We start from the raw sequence: 15,187 nt of genomic DNA, 5'->3' as shown, positions 1-15,187 counted from the left end.
TAGACGTGGTGTCTGAGTCCAAACCGGGAGCTGATTCTACAGAACAGGGTCCTGAAAGTTGAAGGCTCTACCTCCTACTATACTTTTTAGAACTCCAAGAACCACGGGGATATTATGAGTCCCACAGGCAGCCAGTGATAAGTGGCTAACAATTAGATATAAATATGGTTTTGTCAGGTAGTAGAGCTATTAAACAGCCTCGCAATAAGGAATTACAACAGTCCAGCCTAGGATCGGGATACCTCTGTAGGCTTCCTTCAAGTTCCAATCTGGCGTATGACCACAGTGATAGGAGCAGTCCGCATTACCATGGCAACCCAATTATCCTGCCATAACGTGGGAGGCATGGATCATGTATGATCCATGTTTAGATAGTGTAATTATTCACCCGCTTGCAGGAAGAAACATTTGTCTTAGTGTTATCTTTCAGCAGCAAGAAGCTGCATTCTTACTCATGTCATTATAGGTGGTTCGTTTAGTCCGATGGGAAAGTGTGCTGGGTTTTGATGAGTTTAATAAGTGTATTAATTGATACATACTAACCACCATGTTATCAAACAAATTAAGTAAGTTTGACAATTACTGCATTAAAATAATACAGAATAACTACTGCTGACTGGTAAATGCTGATTAAATAATCACACTGGAATCAAATTAGGGGCTCGCTGTTACCCACTTAATAGCTGTCCATTAGTTACCTAGCAACACACAAGGTATTAATGTTGCGGTATTAGGGAAAGCCAACCTAGATAGCGAGTCTGAGCTTTAGCTGGTGTTTGCACAATCGCATTCTTGTCTCACAACATGGTGCAATAGTATTATGAAGCCCAGGTAAGTGGAATGGAGCATGCTTCCTCTGTCCTGATAAACATAACAAGCGCACACACACGGCTCGCTCATAAATTATTTCTCAAAGGGGGGATTTTAGCTAAGCGGTGCCCTAAATCGACCCTCTCCCATTATGTGTCCAGATGTTATTTTAAGACTTTAAACATTACACAGCACATTCAGTTCAGGTGTTTGGTCCTCAGAGCACAAATAATTCACTGGCAGTGCATTACACAACACCAAAAACAGCTTTTCCAAAACAATTTAAAATCACAGTAGCCCTGATCTATTCGAAATTAATAAAATACAAATAAAAACAACATTTCCTTTTTTTAAATTTTCCCCTTAAATAGCTTTAATATTTCACCTTAAAATCTAGAAGTACTGGTGCGAATGTTTACTTTTTATTGCCCTGGAACATAAGTGTACCCCAAAAAAGGGTTTACAATTATGTAGCTTGCAGGCAGAGAAATGCACTTCCAGTGTTATTTTGAACACATTTGTCACTGCGCAAAGTGGAAAATGAAATATTAGAGGCATATGCAGTTATAGCAACACAATGGAAAGGTTCCTTTCTATGAATTATCTGAGACCTCTGTTCAAAGGTATGCTTTGAATAGCTGATAGCGGACACATTTAAGAGATAAAAGAAGAGGTCACTATCAAAAAGCCTTGCTAAACACGGAAAGGTCAGGGAATAGATTCTTTGCTTTGAAATGTCAGCTGATTACTCTTTAACTGGCATGACGAAGCTATCTGAAGGTCCTGCAACATAAAAAAGAGGGGTAAAGTAATCAGTTACTGTATGTCTGTTATTCGCAGATTTTAGCACGTTTCACACATGCGGTCCTTTCTATTAACATGACATTATCTGAATCTGTTGGTTTCGTGTTCGAGCACCCTGACAACGTTTGGATCAGACCCAATGACATTAACATATCAAGATAGTACAACTCTAAACAGCGTTCAGTCGGCCATTGTTGAAAAAGCAGAACTCCTTTTATATCTGACAAACATTCCCTTTTCAAATGTTCTACAATGAAACAAACAACAAAAATACCAAAACAAACTTTGTAAACTGCCAGATGAGCACAAAGTCTTTAGCAAAATGTTTGAAACATAAAATTTTGCAGGCTAAACTTTTATAAAAATACCGCTATACTGACATTTTCTGAAGCAGTGGTTTCCAACAGAGCAGTTCGTCAAAAACTCTTAGAGAATCTAAGATGACATGAATTTAAAATACTGGGAGGCCCACATGTGCCTGTAAATCGACTCTACAGTACAGTATGAAACAATAAATGACCAGCAGCATGTTTGTTTGGTTTTTTTTACAGTTATACAGTTATTTTATTTGAGCAAACCATTTATTTTACAAACTTGATTATTGCTTGTATAATATTGTAAAAAGTTTAATATTTTATAAGCAACTTACATATGGGAAAAAAAAAAAAAAAAAAAGTAAGTTCACCCAAAAGTAAAAGAAATGTAGCAGAATATCGGTTTCAGTACGAAAAGGTTTCATAGCAAACATACTTATTAGAAGTAAACCAGTCATCTCCAGTGTCATTTATTACATGTTGCAGGAAAGATGCACTAATGAGATCATACCACACTGGTAAATTGGAAATGAATTATTAAAACTTAGTGTTAATACATTTAAGGCTCCTGTGCACATTTTCAAGTTAACAAACAACATTCACTCCTTCTTGGCTGATTTACAGTTTCAAACTGGACTTTTGTTCAGTGACAAGAAACAAAACTATTTAAACCTCGAAACAGTCTCAGTGGAGCTAACTGCTGAATATCATCTCCTCCAGGAAAAACAAACAAACAAACAAAAAAGCATCGTTCTCTTTCTGAAGCCGATAAAAGGTAACTGGAAGCAAATATGCCGAAAATGAGAAAGCTGATTTGACAAGTGTGCATCCAGAAACATCCAACATGTGAAGTAATGTTCATATGAAACACCTTTACTGTAATTCTGGCTGTGTAGTTACTTTAACAGATGAGAGGATGTTACACTGAATGCAACTTGAAAAAATGTGATGCATCAGTAGAATTATCATTAGGAAAAAAAAAAAAAACACATTGGAAATTGGCTCTATTGACATTTTTTGCATAGATTTTATACAATACACTGTACCATTATTTAAAGAAAAAGAAAACTGGAAATACTAAATTACAAAAACTTTGATTTTACTTTGGCATTTGTTGCTGTGTTAGTGGCAGAAAAATATTGGTTCTTTAACTGAGATGAATAAACAACAGTGAATTTTTCTGGGTGTATCCAGTGTGTCCAGTTTAACTTTGGTCAGCTGCTGGAAAACAAATTAAACTCGGATTGTTCCCAAATAACCTTGTGGACAAATTACAAATTACTTAACAAATAAATTCTAAATGTGTGAATGACTTAACACTCCTTGCAGAAGAACCGGTCTATAAAATGTTCTCCAAATGCTAATTTAAATTGCTTTAAGTACAAATGAAGATGATAATCGCTACAAATATCTCAAATGCTGTTATTCAAGCAGCGTCATTTCACATAATTTACTGAGATCAGTTATAATTGGATATGCCACAAATGAGAGAAAAAAACAAAACAGATAACAGTCTCATTTTCTACAGACTGATCTGAATGAACAAACTGATTTGTCTCAGTTTGTTTACTTATCTATTTTTGCATTACTGGAGTATAAAGGCCACGGTGCAACTATTTGGGGTAGTATGTGTTCTCCAAGTGAGTCTTCATTCCTTGGCTATGGCATTAGTCTGTGTAAAAGTAGAGCCACCACACTAGTGTTTGGGATAAGAGCACTTAGAGTGTTTGACAGCCTCCTCAAGCGACTTCCTGGTTACTAGCAGTCGTACCACATCCTCTCTCTTCTTTGTTAGTTTTTTACGAGCCTGATCATGAGTCACCATGGTCATGTCCCAACCGTTCACCTGGAAAGAAGGAAGGAACTTAGTTTGAAATAAAAAGAATCAAATACCAAAAGTAAAAGTCATCACAGCACTGCTCCTGAGGTACACAGTGCCATCTTGTGGATCAACTATTCCAAAAGAAAAACTTCATTTCACTAAATACCTGCATTATTTTGTCTCCCATCTTCAAGCCGGCCAAGTCTGCTGGGCCTTTAGGTGATATCCTGGTCACATAAATGCCCTGTGAAAACAAAGAACTCATCATTTCATTTTTTTGCCACAATTGGAGAGCAGGTCTGGTTTAAAATGGGTAGTCCAAAATAATACAGAATATCCCTGAAGGCTTTTGCCTTCAATACTGCCAGTCTGGCAGTACAGGAGGAGGATCCCAGGGGGAAAGCATCAAGTGCTTAAAGTGTAAAGGATACACTAGCATAAGAAATTATTTTTGTCCCATTAAAGTAAAACTAGGATTAAAATAAAGAGAAAAATGGACAGAGGCCTGATCTGTTGTTAATTTAAGGGCACAGAGGACATCTCTCACAACAAAGTTCCTGTAATGCTCAAAAATATGTTAATAAAGGAAACAGTAAAAGTGTAGAAGCCAGTATCTAAGTCTTATTCCTCTCTAACAAATCAGCTGGTACATTTCTGTGCAGTCAGCATGACTTAATGTAAACCTGAAGTCTTCCTCTCTGTAGCTCTGCTGAGTTTGTTTAGTCACCACCCGAGGCCATGAGTAACGTGTTCAGGCCTTTAGTTAACCAAAACGATAAGTACTTTGTGGATACTTGTACCACTAGGCTTTAGCGCAATTGCAACTTGTGGGTGGATATTCAGCGTCTTGCCAAATTAAGAATAAAATCCACATAACCAAAACGAGTGACCCGAAGACAGAGCACCTCATCATCTTAAACTTTGATCACATTTATACTAAAATCCACCGCTGTATATGTATAACCATGACAGAAAACATGGAAAATATATAATTTCACTTTTGATAGGGTCATTTGTGGGTTTATTCCTTTCGGCTACATCACTATTGTCTACAAATATTCTATTAAGAACAAAGGGAGAGAATCAAGATGAAAAAACTGCACGTAAAGAGATGATAGCTGCAGATAAACTCACTTTGTCAGACTTGTCCTCAGAGAAGGGATTCTGCCCGGGGTCCTGGTCTATCCCTCCTCCGATGCTGAAGCCAAGGATGAGATTCTCTCCTTGCCGCAGCTTCTGAATCTCAACTCGTTCCTGTTTAACAAAAGAAAACAAATTTAAAAACATTAAATACTGTTGAGGAAAATATTGGGTAGGCTTATCACCAAGCTTTCTCGCGTGCTGCTCAGTCACGTTTGCTGAAATGTTCTTGTTTCCATCACTGCTAATGTTAATACGATAAACTCCAGTTAAATTAGGTTGACCACGGAAAGAACGCAATTGCTTCCCTTCACATTTCACTACGATCGGATTAAAAACTCTTCACTATGAAGGTAGAAAAACGAAACACTTCCATACCCATAAATAATCAGTGTTGGGCAAGTTATTTTGAAAAATTTATTAATTATAGTTACTTGTTACTTCTTCAAAAAAATTAACCGAGTTAATAACTGAGTTACAAGATTCTAAAAATAATTAATTACTTGAAAAGTAACTATTGCGTTACTTGTTGTTTAACCCTCTGGGGTCCAGGCTATAATTGGCCATTTTGACTACTTTTGATGTTTCCTGGTTTAGCTTTCGTCCGTCAGATACACAACAAAGCACTATTTTTGGTAGAGCATGCTAGCAGGCCGTCGTTATTACCATGTTGTTTGGAAAATATGGCACTTAAAATCAATCCTTTGATTTTTCTGAAAATCGACAGTGCCCCTTATAATCCCGTGTGTCTTACTGTATGAACTCTGGTTGTGTTTACTGACCTCGAAATGATTTTATGTACACGGCGCTCGAAAATCTGTCAAATGTTTTAGTACGACTTTGCTAAGCTACGAACCCGCACCGCTTGATGGATTGTCGGAGCATTACGGCTATTGTTGGCAGGCGCCTCGCGGAGTGATACGTACTGTGCTTCAACATAATATTACCGTATTGTGTGTGTATAACCTCTTTTTAAGTTTTGTGGATATTATACATGGTTATGCTGAGGATGTGTCGGCCAGTTTCCACTGGAAACGCCTTTTGGTTAAACTGTCAGCAAGGAATTTGCATTGTTACATTTTTATATAACTTTAATGCACATAAAAAAAACAAAAACAAAAAACAGCTGCTTCTTTAAGTGAAAATACATTGATGGGTTTTTTTAAACTAATAAAGTTGTGGAGTTGTAAAGTATTTTGTCTAGTGTCAATTATATCGTCAGTTATATCGTTATCGCAAATTTTCAAATGTATATCGTGATAAATATTTTTGGTCATATCGCCCTGCTCTACTCCCAACTGACATACACATCGCAGTAATTACCGAAAGATGGACAACTTATCTTCCCGTCAGGTAGTGAAGCACCGACTTATCACCACAGACTCATTTTCTAGATTTCAGTGCAGGCAAACGATGGATCTCAGAGGCTGTTTTTTCTTAACTCGAGTCCAGAGAGACGGGCCCTACCCTTGACACTGACAAGCAGCTGCAGTTTCACTACATCGCAGAGACAGATGACTCAGAGAGACTCTTCAAAACACAAAGACTGGCTCTGTGTGCGCGACAGTGAATAATCAGACAGCCTCTCAGTAGTGTGGCTGATCCAAAGTCTGACAATGACTTGAGCTGCTTTTCTCAATGTGCCGGATTCACACAGTCTGCGTAATCACAAGGACCCTACAGGCAGACTTAAAAGTCAGCATGTGTATGCTACAGTATTTTTGACGTGTTCATGCTGTTGGCAAACCGATATACTCAATCACAGTGAGAAGTCTTTCTTTATATGCTAACAAATGGGCAATTTCAGCTTGTTGCTAGGTGGTTGCTAGGGATGTATAATTTTATAGACATGAATTGAAAATCACACAACATTTTTAATAGCTGTTATTTGTGCATTAAAAGGCGTACACCAGTCTATTATGACTCCTCATAACATCTGATATAGATTAGAGCTTTCAGGGGGCTGAGGTGTACCTGCACGCCAACACAGGTGATTTAGTTGTTCGAGACTTGATGAAAAAAACAAACAAACAAACATCTAGTAAGTTTGTGTATTACAGTAAACCTGCTTCAAAGGTATTTTTGTGTAGACCTGTGACATAATACTTATATGTACTGTATAAATTTTATTTCAAATTATGTAACTCTAACAGCTAAAGCAAGAAAAATACATTCCCACCTTTCGAATCCACTGACTTTTTAATGCATAATAAATGTAATATATTTACTGAATTCATGCGAATGATGTTGTGCTGTAAAAACTTTTCAAGTTACAAATTCTCAAAGTTAAAAAAGTAGGTCAAAATTTTGCAATTTAAAATTTGCCACATTTCTTTCCGGCATTTTTGATTCCTCATAACTTTATAAGCGCAAGAAGGAGCCACAAGAAACTTCCAGGCAGAAACAAATTTGACATTACCTGTAAAAATTTATTCAAGTTACATATTTTAACATTTTCTTAGCTGAATTATCAGGGGGAAAAGCTCAAACATGGAGTGTCTGTTATGCTGCCGTTATGTTAAATTGGTCATGCAGTTTTACTATTGGTCCTATGATATATCAAAAACAAAAACATTATTCTGAAAATAAAACAAACTTTTGGATTTATGTCTTTAGGTTTTGGCCCCTGGAGAGGGTGTGTGTGTGTGTGTGTGTGTGTGTGTGTGTGTGTGTGTGTGTGTGTGTGTGGTACAATGTTATGCAACTACCTCCTGTATGAGAGAATTCATGACTCAAAAAATGTCTGAAAAGTTAACGGGAATTTAAACACACCCACACGTCCTTTGAGGGCATTGAACAAAAAACAATGATAGTAGAGTAGCGCAATTATTGCGTAAGTCAGGACTTCTATCTTATAGTATTTCATTATAGGAGGTGGCTTGATCTGAAGTGTGTGTCAACCAGCAGGGGCACAACTGAGTGATCATTAAAAAAATATTATATTAAAGAATTAAAAATGTATTTTAGAAGACATTACAGAAACTGATTCTTACACACAACTGACTAGACTATGATTGGGATAAACAACCTCCCTGCCCGTGCACACTCTCTGATGCTAGGGGACACAGGCAACAAGGTGGATGTATTGGGTGGGCATGGATCCACCCTCATCCAATCCCCACAAATCACTGACTGCTGTTTTATTTGATCAGGAAAAATTAAACGCAATGCCTCTTTTACGTCAATATTTCAGTCTATTTATACAAAAGGGACTCTGGGGGGACAAATGTTGAGCTGCAAAGGTCAAATAAAAGCAAAATAAGATCGAACAACAGTGATTTATGAAAATATATAAAGTTAAACAAAGATTTGACTCTGAAAAACTTGACTTATCAGTTAGCTCAAATCACAGCAATTGCTCAGATTTCCTAGTATTGATAATTTAGTGCTTGTCACACACTCTGCTCTACAACACAGGCCTGCTAAAATCCCAGCTGTCCATCTCCAGCTAGATCTTCAGCTTTGGAGAAGACCAGGAAGCCTGATTTACAAAGGTGGCGACGCCCATTTTCATTAACAGCAGTTTTCTGACGATAAACTCAGTTGTCTTTTAATTAACGGTCAACTTCATGTCACCCTTTGTGTCCCGCGTTAGTGCCCACTTCTTTGCTGCAGTGATTTAATGAGTTATTCGGTTAAATTTAACATTACTGGGTACATAAAGTGCTCATATCTGTTCAGCTGCTCTCACTCAACTGCTTTTAGCTAAACAAAGAAAGTCGCTCTGCTGTTAGCAAAAACTCCAGTTAGCTGGTTAGCGCGTGTAGTTACCCAACATTAGTTAATTCAGAGTTTGCACCGAAACGGTTTGGTGCTAAAGTCGGGTGAGAAGCTGAACAATAGAGTGCGGTTAAATGTGGAGAGCCACAGCCCTCAAACTTACCACAACAGCAGTCACCGGCTGACCTGGGACGAAAGACATACTCTCGCTGAGATTTTTGGCTTATATAGAGAAGAAACTTTCCGCTTCTGCTGTTTTAAAAACTAAAGACACGTCGATTCAGATAGCGGGACTACTTCCTAGATCCTTACATGAAACAGCGCAGGAAGATCCCGAGCTGGAATCCAAAGGCTTTAGGGATGATGTCACGTCGCCCCCAGGCGTTCGGGTTCGCGTGTTTTGTCTCACCTTTGTAGCCAGGGAGGGCGGTGTTTAAATGCTGGCAGTCGTCCCGTTGTGACTCTAAACAGAAATGAAAACAAATCGAACTCATTAAGGGGTTTTTGCTCCTCCTTTGCTCAGGCGAACACCGACAGCTGTTTTCCTTATATCGAGTTGGCTAACAGCGACATCTCGGTCGATTCTGTTTTCTTGATCGCACTTAGTCGACAGGATATTCGAAAATTAATTATACTTTGATCATGGATTTTGTACGACTTTACTTTACTTTTCACTTTATTTTTGCGCTCAATCACATAGATGACAATTTCCTCTAGAAAACAATATAACAAAAAATATTTAGAAAAACCCTCCTTATCGAGGCAAAACCCCCCAACGATTTTTATAAATATTTATGAGTGTTATATAGATGTTGATATTTGAGATTTATTGCTTTTGTTAAGCTGATTTTTTTTCTCTTACACAAGCTCATAATAATCATATAATAGCTACAGCACTCATACAGTAGCTGGTGAGTATATACGTGTTTAAAATAGTCTCAGCTATTAGTAACTGTTTCCTTCTGATTTAAAGTAATAAAGTAAAACACGAAAATAGTAACCATTTAAAGCCAGACACCTTGACGCTGTTGTACTATTCATTGTGCAAGCATCCTGTGTCTTTTGCTGCCACTAGATGGTAGTCCGTAATGATACAAGACTTTTCTGTCAGTACAGTGTGGAGGGATGAATAAAGCATGAATCTCCCAAAGTTGATTCTGTTCATCTGGACGTAGCGTTTTGTGGGAGAAACGTTTCGTCACTCATCCAGGTAACTTCTTCAGTCTCAGCTGACTGCAGGTTTCCCCAATCTTATAAACAGTACATTTGCATAATGACTGAAACCAGCCCACTGAAGGAACAATGAGCTGGGAGGTCAGTTTCTTAATCTTAATTATGCAAATTCTCATGACCATTGATCAACAACCACTGACCAAAACCCACTGATTGAGCATACATCAAGAAATAAAGAATGAACATTAGAAGTGCTTTTTTCTAGCTCTGTATTCTTTTAGCTATCTAGCTATAATTTTATTTGCCATAAAATCAAAATAATGTTTTTAAGAGCGCACTGCTGTATGTTTCCACCTGTAAAAAATGTACCAGTTTGGGTGTTCTCTCTCTCTTTCATCATCTCTATCACACTTCTGATCAGAGATCTGCATGTGATGCAGCAGCATGCCACCTTTACTCAAAGCAGCTGTTATTTCTTATTTGCATATGCTACGCAAAAATTCCCCTGAGCATGTTTAGACTTTAATATCCTATCAAATAAGTGTATGAAAAACTTTAACCTCAATTTGAAAGCATGTATGCAAAGATGGCAGGAGATTGGCTTCAGGTAGACATCTATGTAACAAATTTATTGCATTATTCATTTTAATGTGACACCTTTTGTCTGAATAGAGTTTTGATGTATGGAACATTTTAAAAAAATAATAATATATAATTTGGCACTAAATACATTTGCATGAAGGAGGCAGTTTAATCTATCCTATAATTTTATGCATAATAAATATTCCTTGTGACCTAAATGTTAAAGGAATAGGAATATTATGAGGCTGTGGCAGCTGTTGGCTTAGCTTAGCTTAACTTAGCATAAAGACAGAAAACAGGATGAGGCATCTATCCCGCCTCTGTTATCTTATACAACAGGGAAAAAAAGAAAACACACGGAATGATTTAATTAGTAAACTTTAAAGAAACCGATAGGCACATTTTGTGTCTAGTCTAGCTGTTTCACTGTGTTTCAGTGTCTGCATTAGCCAGTTGTAGACACATCCTAAGAATGAAAGACTGGTGCAATGCTTTGACATTAAGCCTCTCTTTAGGTGAACAAAGGTCATAAAGATAAAGGATCATAAAGGTTGGACGAATGCAGTATTTTCCACTTCCTCTCCTTTGCCCAGATGAGGATACATGTACACATTAACCTCTTCCTTGACTTGACACACTTGTTTATTATAGTTTCAGGTGATCACTGTGACCTGTCCATATTCACTATATTTTATGCACTCTATTTTCTCATGTGGGTCCGTAGCCTGGAGCAAAAGGTGGAGGTGGCATATATTCTAAGGGTAACATGTCATCAGTCAGCTTCACAGGAGTGCAGCTGGAGGAAAGTGGTGGTTCACAAAAGGTCAGATCCCTCGTGATCTCCTGGTACTCGTGCTCATCATTTTCACCCCTGTCAGTGTTAATCTCTTCGTATGAATTATCCTGCAACGGGCCCCTCTTCTTTTGGAATTTCTTCTTGAAGTTCTTTAGGTTGGTGACGACTGACGGCTTTACTTCTTGATTCCTCACTTGCTGGTTGTTGGTAGTGGGCGGTTGTTCGGAGCCTGCAAACGTGGGCAGATTCTCAGGAGCAGAGACTGTTCTGACAGCCTGATTCTGCTTCAGAGCCATGCAGTCTCGAGAAGGGACTTCGGGAGGCTGGTTGGATGGAGGATTATCACCTGTATATTTCTTCCTGGGTGTTGGGACAGGCTGCAGATGAACATAAAGACAAACTTAATTTTTTTTTTAATTTTTAGATCTCTTTACTTCTTATTTTGAAAGTTAATGAAAACCTCATCTCAAATGTGCATCACCACAAATCCATCAACACTCAGGGTTACATTTACTTCTAATTTGTCAAAAATCTAGACTTCTCAGTCACTCACAGCAAGTAGCTCATTGATAACATGTTTTCAGGACCTGTCTTCAGTTTTTAGAAAGTATTCATGCTACTATTTCAGTTTAAATCAAACCTGATCATCATAAGCAAATATCCTTTTACATGAAGATTTAGAGCCATACTTATTCTTTAGATTCGTATAAAAGGATGCTAACTGCAAAGAAAAGCTTTTTAGATGAAAATCTTTTAACCATAACTTTATCAGACAATGTACGGAGATCTTTAGCTTGAACAATAGTTTTCAAGGTCATTTTTACCAGTGCTGGGGGTGGAGAGGTATTGTGCTGAAACTCATCTTCCAAAGAAGGGTAGAGTCTATTTGTTTGGCTTTTTGGAGGCAAAATTGGTGAGTTTCCCAAATAATTTGGGCGGTGAGGAAGGGCAGGTGGGATATCCTCTCTTGACCCTGGTGGATTTATGCTGGGAACCTGGAAGTTGTTTGGTGGCAAACTGGCCCTAGAGTCTGGACCTCTTGAGCAAAACAGTAGTTCTGCATAGTCAGTCTTGTCATTAGAAGCCTGAAAAGATGTAGAAAAGTTACAGCACAGATGTTTTATTGTAGTTTACACAATTAATCTTACTTAGCTTAGCTTGATTAGCTTATGCTGAGCTTATTTAATGTACTAAAAAGTAAACCTGTAATTTACAATAACATAAAAAAGCATGAATGCAGTTGAGACAAGCACATTTTCTCACCTGTCCACAAGGAACAGTCAGCACTTGAGTGAAAGGCATGATGGGAGTTCTACGATGAAAGTCCACCAGGTCATGCAGAAACCGGTGATACCTGTTTTCCCCCACTATGATGTAAGAGCCATGTTCCAGTGCATCAATCATAAAGTGTCTGCAGCGGTCCTCGGCACTGATTGGTCAGTACATTAGAGTGAACAGAGTGGAGTGTCAGGGTCACTAAGTGTGTGAGCACATTACTTTAAAAATAAGGTTTCCGTCATGCTGAAAACACTCACCGATACGAGAGAGTGTAGCCGATCCTGCTCTCACTGACTCTGATGAGGAAGTAACCCGGCGGCTTAGCCATTAGCAGTTCCTCTGCTGTCCTACACAAAGGACCACAAACAAAGGCCTCTTTCATGCATGCACTTCAATCTTTACATTTTATGGTTTGGGGTTATTTATAAACCGTAGCTGTCACTAAAATGTGAATCACATCATAGTGGGAATCAGCCTGGCCTTTGGGCATATTCTACAAATAGTTTTTGTATATCATATGACATAGTGAAAGAGTTCACACCTACAGCCAATTTAGAATCACCAGCTAGTCTAACATGCATGTCTTTGAACTGCTGAAGGAAGCCAGAGTACCCGGACAGAACCAGCACAGTCAAAGGAAGAACATGCAGACCAGCTGGTGGAGTCAAACCTGTGACTGTCTTCCTGTGCAACAGTGCTAACTGCTCTGTCACCATAATTAAAGATACTAAACTATCAAAAGTATACCAGTCCTTTTTCCAGCTATATTTAATAACTGATCTACAGCTTTAAAACATGGTAATTGTGCAATACATCCCATATAATCATCTCTCATAGTGCAATTGTACAGCACAGGTTTGGTCTCATATTAAGTGAAGTAAGCTACTTTCAGCTGTTCCCTTATTCACAAGACGTCAGGACGTCAGGTATCTTTGTTTAACGCTGTATCCCTAAAGGGATTTGAGTCTCCTTCCAGGATGGAACCATCTTTCACATGCTAGCTGAGTGCATCAACCATTACTCTATGGAATTACTGTGTAGTGACCAAAGTAAACCGGCAGAGTGAAAGATTAGTTTCAGTCTCACCGCCTAAAAATAGAGTAAAAAAAAAACCTATAGGAAAAGTAAATGCAAATCTCTGCTGACACATATTTGTGCCTAGATGTTCAAAGGCTATTAGATGGGCGGTTGAGAGAAAAAGAGTCTAACCCTGTGCTTTCCCAGAAATATCGGAATACCGTGGCATGTGAATGATTTAACAGTTTAATAAACATTAATAAAGAAATGTAGCATTTACAAAATGTTCAGTCAGTTAGACAATCACATCAGGTCATGAAAACTGATATCTTTCAGTCTTAGCTCCTCATATTTTGGACTGTTTGCCTTCCACTGGAGTAGATGGAAGGTAATGATATAGGTATGATATGATATGAGGTGAAGACGTGCGGCCTTCATCAGGGTCATTACAAAATACCAAACAGTGTGTGTTTAAATAAAACAGTATACTGCAGAAAAAAAGTCAAATGAACCAATCACACATTCACTCATATATTAAAAAAAAAACATCAGTATTAGAAAATCTAATTAAAAACATAAAAACAAAATAGATTCTTATTCATACCTGCAGGAAATAAACTCTTTAAACAAAATATCCAGAATGCTTCTGTCTTTTCCCTGATAAAGTTCATATTACCGACTCTTTAATGGTTTCAATGCCTATAAAAAAATAAAGGCAAGCTGCAATGTTTTTCATAAAATGTCTTGCAACAGGACTGGTTAAATGATTCCTCTTTGTACAACTTAAATGTTCATTAATTTTCTCTTTCAGGGATGTTTCTCCTATAGATGTTGCATTACATAGGCACTATGTCATATAGACCACATTTTTAGTTTTATAAGCGATGAAGCCTTTAACATTGATGATGTTGCCACTAATGGTTTTACATTTTTATTGTACTAGCAATTTATGCAAGACCCACATTTAGAATGACCTTGTAGTTTATGAGTTATCAGGGTTGTTTCTGGGGTTGAAGGGTCCTGGAAAGCTGGAATAACCTAATGTTCTTCCCTCTTTTATAATGATAATGCGAGCACAATTATATATCTCATAAACTTACTTTCTGGAAATGATCCCATGAAACCACTCCGGGACTACACCGTTCCTGATGACAGACTGGAGCTGAGACTCTGTGAACCAGGTGTAAGGATCACGTTGTCCCTGAAACGTCTGACTTCCCTCCATCCTCCTGCGTAATGGTTCATTTAATCGACAGTTATGGCTAATGGAAAAGTCACTGAGCACAAAGACCTGCAAATGAAGAAGTTAGTATATTTAGTCTGTACATTAACTACGCACCTACAGTAGAGACCACATACAGGTGTGAAAGCTGGGTGTTAATATGCATTTTAAATATTCATTGTTCCTGTTGCAGGTGAAGTGCTCTGTGATGTCTATCAACAGTTCCTCAGGTGAATTATTATTAGTTCCCGTGCATTTTAACAATCTCAAACATAATGCAGTTTTCCTTTAAAATGACAAAGAGCTAAAGGATGGAGTCTACTCACTAATACCTTTGTTTACAGCAGTACCTGTTGTAAGACTTTATCAATTATATTTGTGAATTCATCTTAAATTTGCAATATGAACACATAATTCATTACAGAATACTGATTTTGTGAATAAAACTCAATAATGTTGCTTCTGGCGTCAAATACAAACTCATAGGAAAAGTTACTCACCCTGTCTGG

At 37.8% G+C, this 15,187-nt stretch overlaps 2 protein-coding genes across 2 annotated transcripts; both read right to left on the bottom strand.

Annotated features, from left to right (window-relative positions):
• Positions 1-2,382: 2,382 nt before the first annotated feature.
• On the bottom strand, positions 2,383-9,019 carry tax1bp3 (Tax1 (human T-cell leukemia virus type I) binding protein 3). Its single transcript, XM_026159920.1, has 4 exons — positions 8,774-9,019; positions 4,885-5,004; positions 3,917-3,994; positions 2,383-3,774 (listed from the first exon to the last, which is right to left on the bottom strand). Exons 1-4 carry the CDS (start codon positions 8,810-8,812, stop codon positions 3,625-3,627), a joined length of 387 nt encoding a protein of 128 aa, XP_026015705.1. The 5' UTR covers positions 8,813-9,019; the 3' UTR covers positions 2,383-3,624.
• Positions 9,020-10,727: 1,708 nt separating this feature from the next.
• hsh2d (hematopoietic SH2 domain containing) lies at positions 10,728-15,187 on the bottom strand. The gene is made up of 6 exons (XM_026159425.1): positions 15,179-15,187; positions 14,557-14,747; positions 12,697-12,786; positions 12,425-12,590; positions 11,986-12,246; positions 10,728-11,538 (listed from the first exon to the last, which is right to left on the bottom strand). The coding sequence occupies exons 2-6, from the start codon at positions 14,679-14,681 to the stop codon at positions 11,074-11,076; spliced, it is 1,107 nt and encodes a 368-aa protein (XP_026015210.1). The 5' UTR covers positions 14,682-14,747; positions 15,179-15,187; the 3' UTR covers positions 10,728-11,073.

Source organism: Astatotilapia calliptera, chromosome 23, assembly GCF_900246225.1.
Source record: "Astatotilapia calliptera chromosome 23, fAstCal1.2, whole genome shotgun sequence".
In the NCBI taxonomy this organism is placed as follows: Eukaryota; Metazoa; Chordata; class Actinopteri; order Cichliformes; family Cichlidae; genus Astatotilapia; species Astatotilapia calliptera.
The sequence above is the reverse complement of the archived record's forward strand: the minus strand, read 5'-3'. Positions and strand labels throughout refer to the sequence as shown.

What these genes read in the sequence shown, in the direction of transcription:
- tax1bp3 (XM_026159920.1), bottom strand. Translation starts at nt 8,812, where the DNA reads ATGTCTTTCGTCCCAGGTCAGCCGGTGACTGCTGTTGTG. An exon ending in AGCCGGTGACTGCTGTTGTG is followed by an intron (nt 5,005 to 8,773) that starts GTAAGTTTGAGG and finishes TTTGTTAAACAG; the next exon opens with GAACGAGTTGAGATTCAGAA. An exon ending in CTGAGGACAAGTCTGACAAA is followed by an intron (nt 3,995 to 4,884) that starts GTGAGTTTATCT and finishes TTGTTTTCACAG; the next exon opens with GGCATTTATGTGACCAGGAT.
- hsh2d (XM_026159425.1), bottom strand. Translation starts at nt 14,681, where the DNA reads ATGGAGGGAAGTCAGACGTTTCAGGGACAACGTGATCCTTACACCTGG. An exon ending in CATGGGATCATTTCCAGAAA is followed by an intron (nt 12,787 to 14,556) that starts GTAAGTTTATGA and finishes TCCTTTGTGTAG; the next exon opens with GACAGCAGAGGAACTGCTAA. An exon ending in TGACTGTTCCTTGTGGACAG is followed by an intron (nt 12,247 to 12,424) that starts GTGAGAAAATGT and finishes ACATCTTTTCAG; the next exon opens with GCTTCTAATGACAAGACTGA.